Source organism: Microtus pennsylvanicus, chromosome 1, assembly GCF_037038515.1.
Source record: "Microtus pennsylvanicus isolate mMicPen1 chromosome 1, mMicPen1.hap1, whole genome shotgun sequence".
In the NCBI taxonomy this organism is placed as follows: Eukaryota; Metazoa; Chordata; class Mammalia; order Rodentia; family Cricetidae; genus Microtus; species Microtus pennsylvanicus.
Genome location: NC_134579.1, coordinates 47,902,479 through 47,922,345, shown reverse-complemented (window position 1 = coordinate 47,922,345; position 19,867 = coordinate 47,902,479). Strand labels below are relative to the sequence as shown.

At 42.5% G+C, this 19,867-nt stretch overlaps 2 protein-coding genes across 3 annotated transcripts in view; both read left to right on the top strand.

The window, feature by feature from the left end:
- The window catches only part of Tmprss7 (transmembrane serine protease 7), a 38,611-nt gene extending 32,819 nt beyond the window's left edge, over nucleotides 1–5,792 (top strand). Inside the window, exons 16-18 of the mRNA XM_075963806.1 lie at nucleotides 806–1,074; nucleotides 3,230–3,366; nucleotides 5,538–5,792. Coding sequence (XP_075819921.1) covers nucleotides 806–1,074; nucleotides 3,230–3,366; nucleotides 5,538–5,708 — 577 coding nt within the window. The 3' untranslated portion in view covers nucleotides 5,709–5,792. The remainder of the gene's footprint in view (nucleotides 1–805; nucleotides 1,075–3,229; nucleotides 3,367–5,537) is intronic.
- A 2,252-nt stretch (nucleotides 5,793–8,044) lies between these two features.
- The window catches only part of C1H3orf52 (chromosome 1 C3orf52 homolog), a 28,020-nt gene continuing 16,197 nt past the window's right edge, over nucleotides 8,045–19,867 (top strand). For both annotated transcript variants that reach the window (XM_075963796.1, XM_075963789.1), the window contains exons 1-2: nucleotides 8,045–8,267; nucleotides 13,452–13,581. In XM_075963796.1, coding sequence (XP_075819911.1) covers nucleotides 8,130–8,267; nucleotides 13,452–13,581 — 268 coding nt within the window. In that variant the 5' untranslated portion in view covers nucleotides 8,045–8,129. The remainder of the gene's footprint in view (nucleotides 8,268–13,451; nucleotides 13,582–19,867) is intronic.

Genomic DNA, 19,867 nt, shown 5'->3' with positions numbered 1-19,867 from the left:
CCAATTAATCCAAAATTTTAAATAGAGTTTTACAGTGAAGTTACACAATTTGAATCTTAGCTTTCCCTGGAACTTATAGGATTTATGCTAATTACTGAAGTAACTTCATCAATAAGTAAAATAACTGCTCCAAACATGATGCTAGCCTTTCTCTGAACCATGTCCTTAGCTTTCTTCTCAAGTTTCCATGTCCTCTGTGCCCATATTCTCCCTGGTTGCTGCACTGATTCTGTGGGAGACCAATCCTTATAAGGGAGTTCTGTGCCCCTCTCAGCTAGATTGGTCAAGGTCTGAGCAACCACTACACTGACTTGCAAAAATTCTGATAGCTCACAAGAAAGTTTTTCAATAATGTTCTAAGGCTTAAACCCTTCAATGTCTAATCTGTTGATAGCCATTGCATTTGAATTTGAAAAAAGGGCCCCCAAACAATACCTTACTGTCCTTGTGTGTCTATATTATTAGCATAAATAAGAGAGTAACAAATTAATTGAAGTCACCCATATTTTTGACCTGTATGTGGTTGGTTCATGAGGGCAAGAAACTTTTGAGCTATTTCCTCAAAACACCACTGAGAGAATTTTCTGGAGTACAGCTATAACTTGCTATTACTAGACAACTTACATCATGGCTGTGTCTAGCAAGGAGACAAGAGAGGCTGCGGACCTTGCTATGGCACTGAACAGAACCAGGGCTTAAGACAGGACTTGGCAGTAAGACCCTCTTCTGTGCATCCTGATCATGGCTTTGTAAGTACTTGCTTTCAAACAGTTACTAACCCCGTGCTTCATTCCTTTTCTGCCAGGCTATCTGACCCTAGTCCATGGACTGCACACCTTGGGATGTATGTGCAGGGGAGCGCCAAGTTTGTCTCTCCACTCAGAAGGATTGTGGTCCACGAATACTATAACAGTCAAACTTTTGACTATGATATTGCTTTGCTACAGCTCAGTATAGCCTGGCCTGAGACCCTGAAACAGATCATTCAGCCAATATGTCTTCCCCCAGCTGGGCAGAAAGTGCGCGGTGGGGAGAAGTGCTGGGTCACCGGCTGGGGGCGAAGGCACGAAGCAGGTATGTATGAGTCGATGGTCACTCCCCTGCCCTACAAAGGGAAGACATCTGGGCTAACCTAAGACTTTGGCATTCCCGGGGATGATTGAGTATACATCTCAGTGAAGAGGGAGCCCCTGGGAAGGGAGTATTATTATCTGTGTTTTGTGACCTTTTTACTTGTCCTCAAATAAGCAGGACTCAATAAAGGGAGAGAGGAATTTTATGAGCAAGGCAGGACTGGTCATGGGCCCTTTTCAAACTCTGGAGTTTCAAACTCTAGGCAATTTTTTTTTATTTTTAGGCTTCCTTTTTATATAAAGAAGTGATTCATTTTGTAAAGGAGAGAGCATACATATGCATACCCCACTGTGCCAACCCAGACAACTGTCTGGAAGGTTATGTAAGCATGTCTCACACCAGGACTAGTGACCAAGGGATGGGAGTGAGAAAGAAATCCAGTCAGGGGCCACCTCAGACTGCAAATTCTGACCCAGGAATCACAGCATCTTAGAATCAGTCCCCCCAGTGGGGATGGATTTTGCAATACCTTCACACACCCAGAAAAGGAATCTTTTTTTGGCAGGTAAAAGTGAAGCTGTATGTTTGGGAAGCCTCTCTATCCAACTTTCCCAGGTTTCCCCTGGCTCATGATTTGTAGCTGAATTTAAATATACAGCGAGGAAAAGAATCCAAAGCCACCTGAATGTTTCCCCAAGGGTCAGTGCCCAAGTATTGCTCCTGGGGTCTCAGATCCCTTTGATGTCTTTTCCAAGGCAAAAGGGTAGGTATAGTACATGAAAATTTTCAGTCTACTCCTGAGTACTCTAAAGATCCTCTCTGGTGGTTTCTCAGATTCTCAGCACCCTTGTGAACTTATGATGTAATGATGTTCGCTATCAAATGGAGGCTGCTGAGGTCTAAGAGTCCCAAGGCGGGACAACAACTGTTCACATACTTGTAACTCTTCTTACATGTTGTTGTGCCTGGTGATTTTATTGTCTTAGTTTGCTTTTCTATTGTTGTGAGAAACACTATGACCAAAAGCAACCTGAGGAGGAAAGGGTTTATTTCACTGCACTAAGGTTTTTTATGGACCATCATTAAAAAAAGTGAGAGCAAGAATTCAAGGCAGGAAGGAACCTGGAGGCAGGAACCAAAACACAGAGACAATGGAAGGATGAGGCTTCCTGGCTTGCTGCTCTGGCTTTTATTCAGCTTTCTCTCTCTCCTTCCTTCCTTCCTTCCTTCCTTCCTTCCTTCCTTCCTTCCTTCCTTCCTTCCTTTTTTCCATTCTTCCTTCTTTCCATTTTCTTTCTTTTCTTTTTCTTTCCTTCTTTTTTTTTTTTGATTTTTTTGAGACAGGTTTTCTCTGTGTACAGCCCTAGCTGTCTGGAACTAGCTCTGTAGACCAGGCTGGCCTCAAACTCACAGAGATCTGCCTGCCTCTGCCTGCCCTGCCTCAGCTGCCTTTCTTATACCTCCCAGGACCACCTGCCCAGGGATCTATCTGAATCCTCTCCCATCAATCATTAATTAAAATGCTCTACAAACTTGTCTGCAAGTCAGTCTGATGGGGGCATTTTCTTGATTGAGGTTCTCTGTTTTCAGATGACTCCAGTTTTTGTCAAGTTGATAAAAATATAACCAATACTTTGGTCATCTATCACTGGTGAAAGAGACTTCCCAACTCACTCGAGATGGAGTCATGGTGAGCAGGAGTGTATATGTATGCTTTTTGACTCACTATAGGCAGGCAAGTTAGAAAGGAAGAGGCCATAGAAAAGCAAGTCACTTTTAGGGCTTCCTTGGAGATTCCCATGAATCAGCGGTATGTTTCCCTTTGAGGAGCACACCTGGACTATAAACACAGGTACTAAAAGTTGCTGGGGCTCAGTCCCACAGGACACAGTGGCACGGTGCCTCAGTGGCCAAGGTGCTGAAGCCAGACCTTTGGCTGTGTCCTGAGGTTCCTTACTAATTGTGTACCATTGGGCAAGACTTGAATCTCACAAGGCTTCGTTTCTTTGGAAGCAAAACGGGGCTAATAGAATTCACCTCCAGAGACTCACACTGAGGCCTCAAGGAGATAATCTCTGCTGATTGCTCAAGTGAAACCTGGAAGAAGTGTAATCCTTACCATCACCACGATATCCATCCTCCATGTGTCTTTCAGATAAGAAAGGCTCCCCTGTATTGCAGCAAGCAGAGGTAGAGCTCATTGATCAAACCGTCTGTGTTTCCACCTATGGGATCATCACTTCCCGGATGCTCTGTGCAGGGGTTATGTCTGGCAAGAGCGATGCTTGCAAAGTAAGTCTTCTGCCTTCCCCTCGCCTAGCATGTCGTGCTTGCCGTAAACACATTCACATTTCATCTACACAATACTGGGGCTGTCTAGGGCAGGCCTTGTCCTTCCTTCATCTGAATTTCCCAGAAGCGAATTATGATTCAGTTGCCTAAGACCAGGGAAACATGGAGAAAGAACAGATTTTAAAAATTACCATCCTCTTATAAGTGAGTACACACCATGTTTGCCTTTCTCAGTCCGAGTTACTTCACTCAGGACAGTTTGTTTTTTCTAGTTCCATCCATTTGCCTTCAAATTTCCTGGTGTCCTTGTTTTTAACAGCTGAGTAACAATCCATTGTGTAAATGCACCACATTTTTTTTTAAAAACCATCCCTCGGCTGAGAGACATCTAGGTTGTTTCTAGGTTCTAGCTATTACAAATAAAGCTGTTGTGAACATAGTTGAGCAAGTGTCCTTGTGTATGATTGAGCATTCTTTGGGTATATACTGAAGAGTGGTATAGCTGGATCTTGTGGTAGATTGATTTCCAGTTTTCTGAGAAATCACTATACTGACTTTCAAAGTGACTGTACAAGTTTGCATCCCATCAGCAATGAAAGAATGTTCCCCTTGCTCCACACCATCTCCAGCATGAGTCTCTTGTGAGACTCCTAACATAGGGAACAGGGGCTGTCTCTGACTCTTACTGGCTTTTGGGACCCCACTTCTCATACTGGGTTGCCTTCACCAGCCTTAATACATGGGGAGGTACTTAGTCTTACTGCAACTTGTTATTCCATGTTTTGTCTATACTCATGGGAGACCTGCCTTTTCCTAAACAGAAATGGAGGAGGGGACTGGAAGGTGGGAACAGAAGGGGGCTGAGGGGAGGAACTGGAAGGAGAGGAGTGAGGAGAAACTGCAGCTGAGATGTAAAATAAATAAATAAATTTATTTAAAAATAAAAGAATAGAAAGAAAATACCATACACACATAGATACACCCAGAGTGCTTCAGTGCTGTTACTTGTTCGCTTAGCGCCAAAACTATAGGGTTCATTTTGATGCATATTCTGGGGAAGGGAAGAGGAAGGAGGCCGAGTCAGAGCACACTCATGTAGGCTCCACGGTTGCCCTGGGAGCAATGAGGATAGCTGTAGGATACTACCTTGAGCCTTTAATTCCAATCAGTGCACATCCCTTCATGATGTACAATGAACACAAAGAGCAGTGGGGGCCTTTCCACATCTTGCCGACTTTAATTGCAATGCCAGCACCTCATCTTATTATACTGATACAGCAAGTACTGGGCAAGGTCCTGCATATAAATTCCTTCACATCACCCTTTTTACCCTTATTCTATAGCAGAGCATAGAGTCCCTCCCTCCAGGTTAGACAGCCAGTGACTGTGAGTGTCTGGGTGGGAAGGGAGCCCTTTCCTTTCTTAATCCTAACGTTACTGTACGTTAAGTGCTCATTGTTCCTGGCCAACTATATAGCTGTGCACAGGATTGGGCATTAAATCAGACCTATAGAGCCGGCAACAACAACAATGACTCAATTTCTCTATTAGTCAGAATCTACCTAACGAGTTATGAAATTTTTGAATGGAGATACAGGGAATACTCTCTTACCTTCATATCCAAGCTGTAACTTTACCCACCCTCCAAAATAGAGACACAAAACCCCAGATATTACACCTAAAGATCCATGATGTAGGGACTGTTTGACCCTTAAATTATTATAGCTTTTGCTCTGTGGAACTGAGATGTCAGAGGCATTCTTATATGAAAACAGTTGGCAGCCAGCAGCTCTTGGGGTGACGTAAGTCGATCTGGATGACTAAGTCATTTCTTCTTTCGCCTTGGGTCAATGAGCCAACTGCTGAAGCTGAATAGTTCACAAATGGAAGTCAGTCTTCCATGATTTGTACGATAATGAAATGAACCCAGACACTACTGGGCATATAGCCATCACTAATGAGATATCAGCCCCTAGGATTGCTACTATTTTTGCTGCTGAAATGACTACTAGTAGTTAATTCTTTGAAGATTGATGAGAATTGCTTTCTCCTTCATAGTGGTCACACAAGCAAAACCATGTTGGAATGAACACAATGTATCTGACACCTAAATGCTGGACTTGGTGCTCATGAGACACATGCCTTCATGTTCACGTTATCTTTTTGTGTAGGGAGATTCAGGTGGACCCTTGTCTTGTCGAAGAAAGAGTGATGGAAAATGGATTCTGACCGGCATTGTTAGCTGGGGACATGGATGTGGACGACCAAATTTTCCTGGTGTTTACACAAGGGTGTCAAACTTTGTTCCCTGGATCCACAAATATGTCCCTTCTCTTTTGTAACTGTACCAGTTGGATTTTTAACTGATTTGTGTGATCTATTCTTGAAAAAGAATGTAACTATCATCAATAAAATTAATCCTATTTTTCAACCAAAAATGTCAGATTAAGCTCATCTGATATTCATTGCAAGGTAAACAAATTAATATGTATTCCATAAAAATTTCCCAAGGATGTAATGATATTCTTTCTAAGGTGTCAACATGTTATTGATTCGTAGATGGAAGAAAACTTAAATAATGTCACAAACCAAGCTTCTAAAGTAAAATGAGAACAAAGATAGGTGTCTTTCTTATGTGTTCCAGGGCAAGTGGAGATGCTTGCAAGGATGGAGACAAATACAGTACACAGCTAAGATATTTCAGGGAAGCCTTACCTGACTGTTAGTGTTCCTACAAAATTCAATGCACAAAATAGTGGTACCTCACAAACAGACATAAGGCAAAATTCAGTAATTGGCAGAGGAGGAAAAGACGGTGTTGCTTTCCAGTCCAATTTGTTCTGCCCACATCATGTCGGACCATGGCTGTAGAGGGGCATGCTGTATACAGAGAAACTAATCTACCTGTGCACAAAACTAAGCATGGATCCACCCCCACACAAGACTATAGGTTTGCAATCCTCACTAGAGTGGTAGAAAACTGTCGGTCAGAGGTGGACGGAAATAGACCTGTGGAATTTTGATCTTGACAATGGTGGCCAACAGCAAAAGGCCAGAGGCATTTTTGGTAAGTGTTCTGAAGGTCAAACTTTTCAGGTATGTTATCTCCTGGCTTTTGGTTGTTTTAGTAAAATTTAAATTGTCAAGATTTTCTTTTATTTTCAAAGTTAGTAATGATTTGAATATCTATGTCCACAGTATTTGCTCAACACATTCTAGTTCTTGATTTACCTTAATTTAGAGAGCTTCTATATACTAGGATAATATTTTCATTGTCAGAGTTCAGAATTAACCGTAGCACCAAACAAATAAAATGGAAGAAAAAGTGTTATTTTCCCTTAAACAAAGTCAAAGGAGAAATAACAATACTATTATTAAATAGGGCTAATAATACTGCATAGAACTGTAGAGAAAATTCAAAAATGAAAGGAGAGAGAACAGGATGTGTTATTTTCCAAATTAGTAAAAATGATTGGAAAATTCCGACTACCCTGAGATCATGAATATTTCCAATTCACAGAACATATTTTGATGTTTTAGAAGACTTTCCTTGGGATTAAGGATAAGCATCACAATAACAGCATCTGTCTGGTACCGAGGGCTGTAACCCAGGGGTAGACCATTTACCTGGGATGGACCCCAACACTTAAATATATTCCCAAGATTTCTAGAGTAGGCAAATTGGTCTTAGTAATTGTGTCTGTCGGGCGAACGGAATGAGGGAATGCAATGACTTACACAGAAGGTTGAGAGGCAAGGTCTTTGGACCAACACCCAAACCACACTTTGGTGCACGTTCAAACGTAATTCCAGACTCACTAAGCCAGTTGTAAACTATGCATAGGGTGTGGAGGGCATTGTGTGTATGGGTGTGCTTACCGACACAGGCCCTGTGCTTTTTTTCCCCCAGGTGGGGTGTGTTTATGGCCCCTCCTCTCAAAGATAAACAGTAATGAGTAAATCAGTAACATTTATGAGTCCTTGCTTCGGCCGGTCACTGTCTTACCCCCCCCCCCCCCCCCCCCCCGTAACACCCTATGAGTGGAGAACTAACACGTCGCTACTTCTCAAATAGGCTGTCCTAACTAAGTACTATCAGCGATAGGGGCACTGCCCCTACGGCTGAATCAGCTTGCAAGGGGAATTGTGCTGCTGGGTATCACTCATCTTCCTGTGCTCACAGCCCAGCAGGCTGCCCGACACAGATTATTCATGCCTGTTTGTTGATTCGGTAGATGAGCACCCTCGCTAGACAGTGAGAACTGAAATAAGTCTCAGCAACACAGTGGTCTGGGAGAAGGCTCACTGGGAACTGCATCCCCCCCTTCCCAACCTCCCACCCCCGCCCCCCAGCCCAGCCTATCCCTTCCTTGCCACAGTCCAGTTTGCAGTCAGGCAATGTGATCCAGTCTGGGTCCATCCACAGGGAAATGCGTCGCAGGCAGCACCCTGAACAAACCAGAAAAACAGCCCTCCTCTGTTGTGGAGCCCAAGGCAGCAGGGTCCCACCTGCCACTACCTTTCCGGGGTAAGGTCAGCTGTCCAAGGCCAGAGAGCCTCCTCTCACTGGCTTCGCCCTTCCCCTCCAGGCCAGCCACCACAGGTAGATCTGGAGCCACCACAGGTAGATCTGGAGCCGCCCCAGGTCTACCTGCCGCGCCAGGTGGGTGGAGTGTGAGCTGAGGACTCTCCCTGTCTTGGACTCTGCACCCTTAGGTGCCTCGGTGTTGCCTCTCGGCAGAGCGTCTGTCCTTTGCGCTGCCATGGAAGAGGGCAGAGCCCCATCGCCCCGGGAAGAGCTGGAGCTCTCGACGCTGGAGCTGGAGAGGGAGCAGGAAGAACAGACGCCTCTCAGCGTCCAGATTCAGCCTTCCTCCGCCGAGAGCCCTAACCCAGCCCAGGTAAGGACTTGGGGCTCTGGCGGCCTGTGACAGCAGGAAAGGGGCCTGACACCGTTTTAGAGTGCTAGGCCTCCTCCCTATTAGCGTCCAGGACGCACAAAGAGGGGGGCAGGCTAAAGAAAGCAAAAATGCCTTAGGCTAGACCCCTCCACTACAGGGACCTCACCTAGAGACTCTTCAGGAACCTTGGAGTGGGGGCGTGGCTGCTCCTTTCAATGAAGAGGGACGATTAGGAGGCAGAGGTAGTTTAGAATTTTTAACATTGTTTTTTCTTTCTTTCGCAAATATAGAGAGTGATGGATTGAATCATATGCGCTCTCTCCCTGTTTCCCATCTCTCCCTCCTCTCCCTTCCCCATCACTACCACCACCAATGGGGGCCTACTGTCTACCACCTCCGCCCTCCCCCACCTTCAAACACACTATTTTCATCTACATTGGTCATTGCTTCCTCCGGAAGAGAGATAGGCAAAGAACACGAGGAGAAAAGAACTGCGGCCCAACTGAGGGTTGGCCCTGGCGAATTTACCGGCTCAGAAAAAGGGAAATAGTATCAAAGTTTTATCTCAGAAATAACTTAGCTGTCTTTTCATCTTGGAGGAAGTCCTTGGGGGTGTGCAGGTTGTTAAACTCTTCTGATTCAGCCATGTCAGTGGCTGAACTTTATCCACAGATCAAATACTTGTAAAACATCAGAGAGCTTGAATTCTGAGCAACCTGTCTTCTGAGTAACCCCTAAGGTTAGCTGAGTTTTATTGGGCTCACTCAACTCTCAGGATGCATCTTTAGCCTGCGTTCTCCCACCCCACTCCACCTTCATCCCTCTTGTGCCCAAGTGCTGATTTTAGTACAAAACTCAAAGCGTGAAAACTTTACTCTTGGCCCACAGTGATTCCTGGAAACAGAGTGGCAATATCTTATTTCATAAGTACCTTGGAGAAGAAGTTGGCACCTTAGGTTTGTATGAACTGGGATCACAGATGAATGAAGTTTGGAAAATGTGGCTGAAGGCAAGTGCAGGTAGCCATAGCCAGGAACTTTCTGTATAATTCTCTAGGGCAGGGTCGGGGCATAGGAATTAGAGCTAATAGCCCCAAGTCAGTCAGGCCCAGCACAACTCCAAAGATTTAATCATTCTCCAGAAAAAAGAAAAAAGAGGCATGAGCTGGGACAAGGCTGTGAAGCTATATAACATTATAGGCTCCATGTGCTTCTGGGAGCCCTGGACTGCCCGTGGACAACAGTTGAGAACACGCCACATCCATGCTGAGTATTAGAATTTTATAATTGCTTAGCACCTGTCTTGTGGAGACTGTGCTTTCAAGGTCCTAGTGACTTCCTTGTTAGTCAGGTGGTACAGATGCGCTAGACTTCCTTGTCATACGGCTTTGTAGGTCACTAAACAGTGAAGTTTCAGTGACCCATGAAATGGAGGGAAGGTGACGGGCTCCCTGAGAACCTGAAGGGCCTTCTAGAGATACTTGAATGGTGGCATTTTAGGAAGGAGAGGGTGGACAAAACCTCACCCTCTGCCATATGTCAATCATCCTCTGGTTCTGTAGAACAGGTGGAAATGCATTTCAGCATGAGAGGTCAATTAATGGGGCTCAGTAAGGACTGACTTGCACCAGTCCAGGTTTCAGGTCTTAAACTGTGCGATGATAGGTTCTGACTTTGATGCTTCTTTAAGTCCTTCTTCTTTCCATACTCCATGCTTTGTACCTGTCTTGTGTGAAATACCATACCACATAAATGTGGTTAATTATTACCAACTTAGAAGGAGCTGTCCTAGTTACCATAAACAACTTGAGACAACCTAAAATCACCCGGCAGGAGAGTCTCAGTTGAGTAATTGTATCGGGTTGGTATACGTTTGCGAGGGATTGTCTTGATTGTCCATTGATATTGTAGGGTCCAGGCTACTGTGGGGGCTACCATTCTCAGGGAGGTAGTCCTTAGGCAATAGGAAAACTGGTTAAGCATGGGTGAGTGTGGGAGCCAGCCAACAGCATTCCTCCGTGGACTCTCTTTCAAGTTCCTGCTTGAGCTCCTGCCCTGGCTTCCCCCAGTGATGGCCTGTGGCCTGGGAGGATAAGCCAAACAAGCCCTTTCTTATTCCCCTCCACTGCTTTTGCTCTGAGTGTTTTATTAGAGTGACAGAAACGAAACTGGAGTGGGAGAGGAGGAGGGATGCTAGTTTCCACGGTTTGACAGATGAAAGAACTAAGTGGAAAAAAAAAAGTCGGCTCTGAGATGCAGCCAAACTGCTCAGGTTCTCTTAGTGGAGCCCCTCTGAAGACCCAGGGATCCAAGGTCTCAAGGTCTATGCTGTTAATCAGTTTTAAGAAAATATTGCATTTACTGCCTGTGTGTGTGTATGTACGTATGTACATGTGTTATGCTGCACATATGGAAATCAGAGGATGACTTTCTGGAGTCAATTTTTTTCCTTTTACCATGCATGTCCCAGGGATTAAACTCAGGGTGCCATGCTTGGCTGCAAGGGCCTTTACCTGCTGAGCCATCTTGCTGGTCCCTGCTAACTGATCTTATCATGCATAGATAAATACATGTGACTTGATTTATATCATTTCATTTATAGTTGCCTAAATTACAAATTGTATTACTAATAAATACATACAGTTAGGTACTATATTTGATTTTTAAATGCCGTATGAGGACCAGAGTGGCAGATCTGGCTGATGAGGGGGAATTGCAGGTGGAAGATGGGCAGGGAATAGCACTGAGATCGTAAGCACCCCATTACTGTAAGTGTCTTTCTGCTTGGAAAAGGCGAGTTAGGAGAGTATGTGAAGAATTTTTCTTCCTTCCTTAATCTAGATTTGGAATGTAGAGGAAAAGGAATGTGAGCCATTGATCTCTTCTTTGTTAACTGTTACCACAGGTTGATACCCCTGGGCAAAAATTACTAAAGAAATTGTAGGTGATAAGGTGATTCTGAATTTCTTTTATTGCTCACCACTAGGGCCCTGACTCAGCAATCTAGAGATGCCTTAAGTGATGGCATCCTCATTGTATTAACAATAACCAAGTAAACTGAGTGTTATGTGGCAACCAAGGCTTATTTGCGCTAACAAATTAGCCCAATTGCCATGCATTGTTCAATGGAGGACCAGAATCAACCGATTCTTTTGTGTTTGGATGAAAGGTGTGTTTAGATTCAAAGCCACAGTGAAGAGGTAGAAGTGCAGACTCTCCCGTGTTCTGACAGGTTTACCTTTAGTCTTTACAATAACTGCTCTTAATTGAGCCAAGAAGAAGACAAGCTTTTTGGACCAGAGATAGATAGTCCTGCCAACATATATGAATGTCACGTGCTTAGTAGCTTGCCCAGGGAGGTGGTGGATCTCTTGTAGAGTATGCATAGAAAAGTCTTGGAAATTCCACTGCTGTCTAATACAATCATCGAATGTAAGTTGGAGTTTGCAAGCATAAATAGAAGGCACCTTGTGGAAGAACCCGCCTGAGGCCTCTCAGCAGATCAGTGATGCACAGCAAATTAGATCCAACTAACCCTAACAGCACTCAAACCCTTAGTTTTTGGAGCTGAGCCCTCACTCTAGGCTCGTGTTTAAGGTTGCTTTCCAAATGCAACAATGAACAGTGATAAGGCTTTTGGAAAATAATTGGATCCTGAGGGGTTTGACTTTACTTACGAGCTTGTCTGTTGCTCAATTCATATTTTTTCTTTTTAAAAGTTTTTATTTATGTTCATTCGCATTTTGCCTCCATATATATCTGCATGAGGGTGTCAGGTACCCTGGAATTGGAATTATGAACAATTGTAAGCTGCCATGTGGATTCTGGGAATTGAACCAGGGTCCTCTGCAAGAACAGCAAGTGCTCTTAATCCCTGAGCCATCTCTTAAAACCCAGTTCATAATTTGATGGCATGGTTGGGAAATACTGGATACTTTAGGAGGTAGAGTGTACGAGGAGAGAGTATTCTTTGGGGTTTGTCCAGGAAAGTTATGTTTTGTGCCCAACTCTTTTGACATAGTTTCTCTTTGCTTTCTGATTTCTATGAGGTGAATGGCCTCACATTTCCTCAGCTGTGGTATTCTGCCATGGAGTTAGCTGACCATGGGCCCAAACCATGAATAGCAAATATTAAACCATAGACCAAATAAATCTTCGCGGTAAGTTTTGTTAAAGCTAACACCCAGCTGCTTTGCTGTAGGCGATAGCTTTTCACTCTAATCTCAATTTCCTGTCTCTTTCTGCACCTCATCCCAATCCTTAGGTAGTTCTGTTATGAATCAGCAAATAAATGCTGTTTTCTGGGTTTTTAATACCTTCAAACCCCCTTTCTTCTATACACAATGACAAATATCACATTGTCACTTGTACGCTAAAGTTTGAAATGTTGATCTTACAGAAGCAGAGAGCAGAAACATCATTATCCCAGCAAGGGAAAGGAGCGGCAGGATGTTGAGCAGGTGGTCAATAGGTAGACAGAGTAAATGCTTCACAACGTTCTGTAGCACGGTAGAGAAACGATGGTTGACAATGACCTGTACATTTTAAAGCAGGTAGTCGAGAGGAGTTTACACGTTCCTAACACAAAAGAAATAATAAACATTGGAGCTGATGGATCTACCATTATACCTGACACGTGGGTTTGGAACTATCTCATTGAACTCCATAAATATATTCATGTGAGTGATAAATAAATACAAGCCAGGCAGTGGTGGTGCATGCCTTTAAATCCAGCTCCCAGCACCTTGAGAGCTTGAGAGGCAGAGGCAGGCAGATCTTTGTGAGTTTAAGGCCAGTCAGGTTTGCAAAAGGAGTTCCAGGAAGCTTTGGTTTGGGCTGTTACACAGAGTAACCCTGCCCCCCCCCCAAAAAAAAAAGAAAGAAAGAAAGAAAAAGAGGAAACAAATGAAAGAAAAGAAATACAAAAATTTAAGACTCCAAGAACAAGAACAAAAATCCTGCCTCCTGTCTCCCCTTCAGATCCCCCAGAGGGCCTTTGACTAACCTCCCTTGAGGCTCTATTCTGCCCTGTTCTTAGTTTGATTCAGTGTAGTGTAACTGTGAGGTTAAGAGCCAGGAGCCAGAGGACTGATGACCTTAATTCTGGGTTACTGGTCTCTAGCTGGACTTTGATACTATTTGTCGAAACCCAATGACTACCTCATAATCTCTCTTTACTTTCTAGACAGACAAGGAAAGTCCCTGGAGTCCCTGTAACAAGACGGTGTTTGGACGATGTAAACTGTGGATGGTCATTGTCACCATTTTCTTGTGTTTCGTCGTAGTGATCACTATAAGCTTATGCCTTATAGGAGGTAAGGATTCCACTGACTCTGTTGACACATGTGAATACCTTGTCAAAAACTGTGGCTTACAATGAAATGGAAAATGTACTCATTGTTATTTTACTAATTGTAGCATGAATTGAAATAATGGTTGGGCAACTGGGCATGATTTACACCTGTAATCCCAGTCCTTGAGAGGCCAAGGTGAGAAGGCCTCTCTAGTTAAAAAGCAGCTTGGTCTATATTGTGAGTTTGAGGCCAGCTAGGGGGTACCTTGCCTCAAACAAACAAAAACAGAAGCTAAAATCAAATAGAACAAAACTGGCTTGGAATAATGTTGTGTCAGTGTAAGATATATACAAATCTTTTTGCCTCTGTGTGTGTGTCTATGTGTTTTGCTTGTTTTAAAATTGAAGAAGTATGAAGACCACTCTTTTTCTTTAAAATTTTCTCACTGGTTCTAGAGGTCATTCTGATATTAATTTTTATTATTTTAAAATCCAGCATCTAGATGTGTGTGTGTGTGTGTGTATGCCCGCGCGTGCATGATGTTGGTGTGTGCACATGAGTGCAGGTGCCACGGAGGAGTCCAGAAGAGGGCGCTGCAGCATTTGTAACTGTAGAGGCAAGCTGTGAGCTGCCCTGTGTAGGTGCTGAGAACTGAACATGAGTCCTCAGAAGAGCCCCGAGCACTCTTAACCCTCAGCCATCTTTCTGCTGCTTAAAATTTGAACTTGAACACTAATCTACATTTTATAACCTTTTAAAACCGGATTGTTTTAATTTTCTTATAATTTGTTCAGTGAAATAATTTTGTATATTTTGTACGCACATGATAAATAATAAATAATATACTTGAGAGAATTAAAAACATCTTTACTGAAGTATGTAGCAATAAGCCAGTGGTTCTCAACCTGTGGGTTGTGGCTCCTTTGGGGGTTGCATATAAGATATCCTGTATATCAGATATTTACATTATGATTCACAACAGTAGCAAAATTACAGTTGTGAAGTAACAACAAAATAATTTTATGGATAGGGGTTACCACAATATGAGGAAATGTGTTAAAGGGTCAGAATTAGGAAGGTTGAGAACCATTTATTGAATAAGCTGTCACTATTTTAACTTATTTTAGAAATAACTATTATATTTGTGTTGAATTTGTCTATGAAACAAATATTTGCAGGACACTGACTATATACTTTATAAATCATATTTCACTTTATTGCTTTATGCTTTGAATTAAAAGGGACACAGTTTTAGTCATCTCCTTCCTATTATTAGTTTTCCACATGTTCTTCTCTTTTTCTTATTTGCGTTTTTAATCTGAGATCATATTTTTATATTCTAGCCTATCTTTATGATTTTAATGTTATATTAAGATAATTTTTACAAGTTATTAAAATGTTTGTGAACAGAATATATAATACATATAGTCTTCTATGTAGTGACTACAGTATATTTAGTTTTCTATATAGTGATTACAGTAGATATAGTCTTCTATACAGTGATTATAGTACATATAGTTTTCTATATAGGATTATAGTATATATAGTCCTTTATACAGGGATTACAGTATATACAGTCTTCTATGCAGTGATTACAGTACATATAGTTTTCTATATAGGATTATAGTATATATAGTTCTTTATACAGGGATTACAGTATATACAGTCTTCTATGCAGTGATTACAGTACATATAGTTTTCTATATAGGATTATAGTATATATAGTCCTTTATACAGGGATTACAGTATATACAGTCTTCTATGCAGTGATTACAGTACATATAGTTCTCTACAGTGATCACAGTAGTACAGTCTTCTATACAATGATTACATTATATATTATATGTGTATAGTCCTCTATACAGTGATTACAGTACATATAGTCTTCTATATAGTGATTACAGTATATTTAGTCTTCTATATAGTGATTACAGTATGTACAATCTTTTATATAGTGATCATAGTATATATAGTCTTCTATATAGTGATTAAAGTATGTATAGTCTTCTATATAGTGATTATAGTATATATAGTCTGATAAATAGTGATTACAGTATATCTATTCTTCTACAGCATTTTAAAGTCTTTAGGTTGTTACTATTTTAAAAATTATTCCCTGAATTTTTAAGATGCATAAAGATATTAAACTAATGAGGTAGATAATTTTTACATCAAAATAGGGGAAGGAGGGAGAATTGTTTTACTAGTATATGGCGGTGGTTGAGGGGAGGGGTGCTCATTCAGAGCTGGGGTTCTTCTAATGTGCTACCTCCAAGAGGTCTGAGTCTGGTTCTCAGTGGCAAACCTGGTCACAGAATGTCACAAGGACAGGGAGCTCTGAGTATCTCCAGAGGGAATCTTGGACACTTTTTCCCAGAAAGCCAATTTGCCTCTTCCTTCCTGGAAGATTTTCACAATTTTTGAGTTTCTCAGATAAGCACCCTGTCTACTCTGTTGACATTGTTTAGGTGGGATGGGGACATATTTGAAGCTGTGAGCTTGTTTTAAGCAGGGAGCATCTCTGAGGTGTGCTGCAACTTCTCCACCATGCTGAGGACAATGGCTTTGTTGTGATCAGCTGTCTCCATATCAGCTGCCACAGGTGGATGCTGCAACCAAAGCTGAGTCACACAGTCTCCTCCCGTCTCAAGTGCCTGGTGCAATCCTGAAGCTTGACTGATTTGCCTGGTAGCTACCAAAGAGCTAGTCATACAGCAGATGATTTAATATTCAGGGCTTGAAACACAAGACTGGGTGTCTATCTATTCTTTAGAAATCACCTGACTCCAACCACAAAAAGCTATCTGCAGTGAGTTATTCAGTTTCCCATGGAAGACGTTTTGGGAGAGGTGAAAAGCCATACTATAAAATTCCAAAGTAACTATTTAATATTATAGTGTAAACTTTAATTTGGTTGTAAATTTGCATTTTAACATATGTTAAAATTATAAAAGAAACCTACAAAATACCCTTTTTCCCCCTCTCTGGGAAGTACTTATTTTACATGGAATCTTGCCTATTGGACTCTAAGACTTGCAGGGAGAATCATGATAGACTAAAAAAATTGAAAACTACTGCAAGGACTTTGAATTAGAAAATATTGCGCATTCAGTTAATGTTCCAGCTACATTTATGTTGCCTTGAAAGAAGCTGGAATCACTGGAGAGGAGGGAGCCTCAGTTGAGAAAATGCCTCCATAAGATCAGGCTGTATGCAAGCCTGGAGGGCATTTTCTTAGTTAGAAATTGATGGGAGAGGGCACAGAAGAAAGCAGACTAGCTAGCAGTGAGGAACAAGTCAGTAAGCAGCATTCCTCCACGGCCTCTGCTCCTGTCTCAGGTTCCTGCACTTCCTGAGTTCCTGTCTTGACTTCCTTCAGTGATGAACAGTGTTATGAAGGCATAAGCCTAAAAAACAAAACAAACAAACAAACAAACCCAAAAACATTTTTCTTGCTTTAGGTATGGTGTCTCATCACAGCAACAGCAATCCTAATGAAGACACTAAGATCTATCATTAATACTTTGTTATATTTTCTTATCTCTGATTTGTATTTTGAAATAGTTTGAGATCAATTTTTAAGACAGTAGCCTTTCTTGAAGGTTTTTAGATCATTTTGATATTATTTTGCTGAGGTACTAAAAAGTCAGGGCTAAATCTGAGTGGGGTCGGTGTAGACCACGATAGATTAAAAAGGAGTGAGAGAGCAGTCTTCCCTGTGTGATCGTGCTAGCCACACCCAGAGCTGCTCTGCTAGTAGTTCTGGGACAACAGCTGACAGCCAGCAATCATCAGCCACTGCCCAACTGCCAAGACCACTGATAGGAATCACACACACATTTGCAGAACTTAAGGCACTGTTTGGGAAATAGGGGAGAGAGTGGTGTTGGGAGTACCAGGGGTCAAGATTGAGTGAGACAAAAAGGTTCCTCAGGATCCATATTGCCCAGTCCCTTCCCGAGGCTTTCTTCTCTCAAATCTCTGGTACTCCAATCTGAAGACTCTTTAGTTCCCCGGCAAACTGGAACTTTGGAAAGGAACTGGAAAGGTGGAACTAACTATGCAGTTGGAATGGATGTAGAAAAAGTGAGTACACCCTGCACACAAAGGGAAACTAGCTGAGCAACCAGGAACCCATGGCAGGGCATCAGGTGAAGAGGTGTGATTGCCATTGCTAACACTCACCTGTATGTGGTGATATTTAAGGCAAAGTGGTTGGTCTTATGTTTGTTCTCAGTCCTCTGAAGACTGAACACATGTTATTGTCTAACATCTGGCGTGGCCTCACCTCCTTCTCTGCATATAGAGGGGAATTCCACATCAGACAATTTCCTTCTCCCTGAAGAATTATAAAATTTTTGGTGTGAAGGGTAAAGGGTGTCTTAAGCACAGCTCAATTGCTGTGAAGAGATGCCATGTTACAATGTAACTCCTAGAAGAGAAAGCATTTAATTGGGGGCTTGCTTACAGTTTCAAGAGTTAGTTCATTATCACCATGGCAGCATGCAGGCTGGCACGTTGCTGGAGGAGTAGTTGAGAGCTAATCTTGATCTGCTGGCAGAGAGTGAGAATGAGAGAGATGGGGGGCAGGGAGAGAGAGAGGAGTGGGGAGAGAGAAGGAGAGAGACTGGGCTTGGCTTTTGAAAACTCAAACCTCACCCCCACTGGCACATTCCCCCCAACAAAGTCATGCCCACTCTAAAAGGCCACAGCTCCCAAATAGTTCATCAAATGGGTGCTAAGCATGCAAATATATAAGCCTATGGGGGCCATTCTCATTCAAACTATTATGCCACATGGAAGATGTGAAGAACATCGTCCTCTTTCCCTCTGAGTCATTTTCTTTGTGGACAATTTGGGGAACCACTCAGGCACCTTCAAGGGCTTCCTTTCACTGGGGTACCCTGGTTAGAAAAGAGTAACACCACACTGTGGTACGCCTTGTGACAGACAGGTGCATGCTTAAATGTGACGCCAAGTTAGAACATGCTGAATGACCCCCACATGACCTCCCCCAGCATTAGAGCTGACAACGGTCTTAGTTTGCAGGGCTTTTCCTAGAAAGAAATGCTGTGGCACAATTGAAGCAGAGACTTTCTAGGTGATGCAGTATTGAGTGGATTACTGAATTCTTCAGCAGAAGATGAGATTTTCATTGTTTTTGGTGTCACATGAACCTGACACACTGTTTTCACAGGGAGATACTTCCTGGTATGGGTGACTCAGGGGAAATCCTTGGCAGCTGTCACCTACAAAGGTCCCTCAGGGCAGAAACTTAATTGCTATTTCCTAGACCCACTTTCTTAAAGTTACTTTATTTTTTTTTTTTTTTTTTTTTTTTTGGTTTTTCGAGACAGGGTTTCTCTGTGGCTTTGGAGCCGTTACTTTACTTTTTTGCTTTTCAGTCTTTCCACCAAATCTTTGGAGATTTTCCACCTTCCTGAGACTCAATTCTTACTTCTCTTCCCTCCATAATATCCTACGTATCCAAAGGGTCTTCTAAGTGAAGTAGCCTCATCTCTCCTTCATGGGAGTTGCCCTGTCATGGAAGTATTGTTTTTTTTCTCTCTTCTTTTACTGAGAATTTAGAGGTGGGTCTGCCTTTGGGTCCTGCTCTCTGAATATTTTCAGACCTGTTTTGTAGTCCACAGTTTTATCATACCAAGTTGACTAGCAACTACTTGATTGTGAAGTCTGACCTTTATCCTCCTTTGGTCCTGTTTGTAGCTGTCATCTCTATCAGTTGCATTGTACTCCCTGAATCTCTAGAGTATATATATGCATATACACATATGCACTAGAGAATGTAGAGTCCTATATGTTAGGTAAATGCTGCAGCATAGAGCTACATCTTTGAACCCTTAATTTTCTGTATGTTTGTCTCTGTCCCTGTCTCTGTCTTTCTCTCTCTCTAATACAGGATCTGTAGCTCTCGCTGGCCTGGAACTCACTATATAGACCAGGTTGGTTTCAAGCTGAGATCTGCTTGCCTCTGCTTCCCAAGTGTTAGGATTAAAGGCATGTGCCATCACAGCCAGCTGGTTACCTTTTTTTTTCTGAGACAGGGTCTTACCACGTTGCCCAGACCCATGATCCTCTTGTCTCAGCCTTCCGAGGAACTGAGATTATAGACTTGTGGGTCTCCTTTGGGTCCTGCTCTTTGAATACTTCTAGACCTGTTGTGCCTCTTGTCCACAGTTTTATCATACCAAGGTATACGATTCTCTAGTGCATATGTGTGTGTATATGTACGTATGTATAGAGTCATGGAGTTCTAGAGATTCAGAGAGTACAAGGCAACTGATAG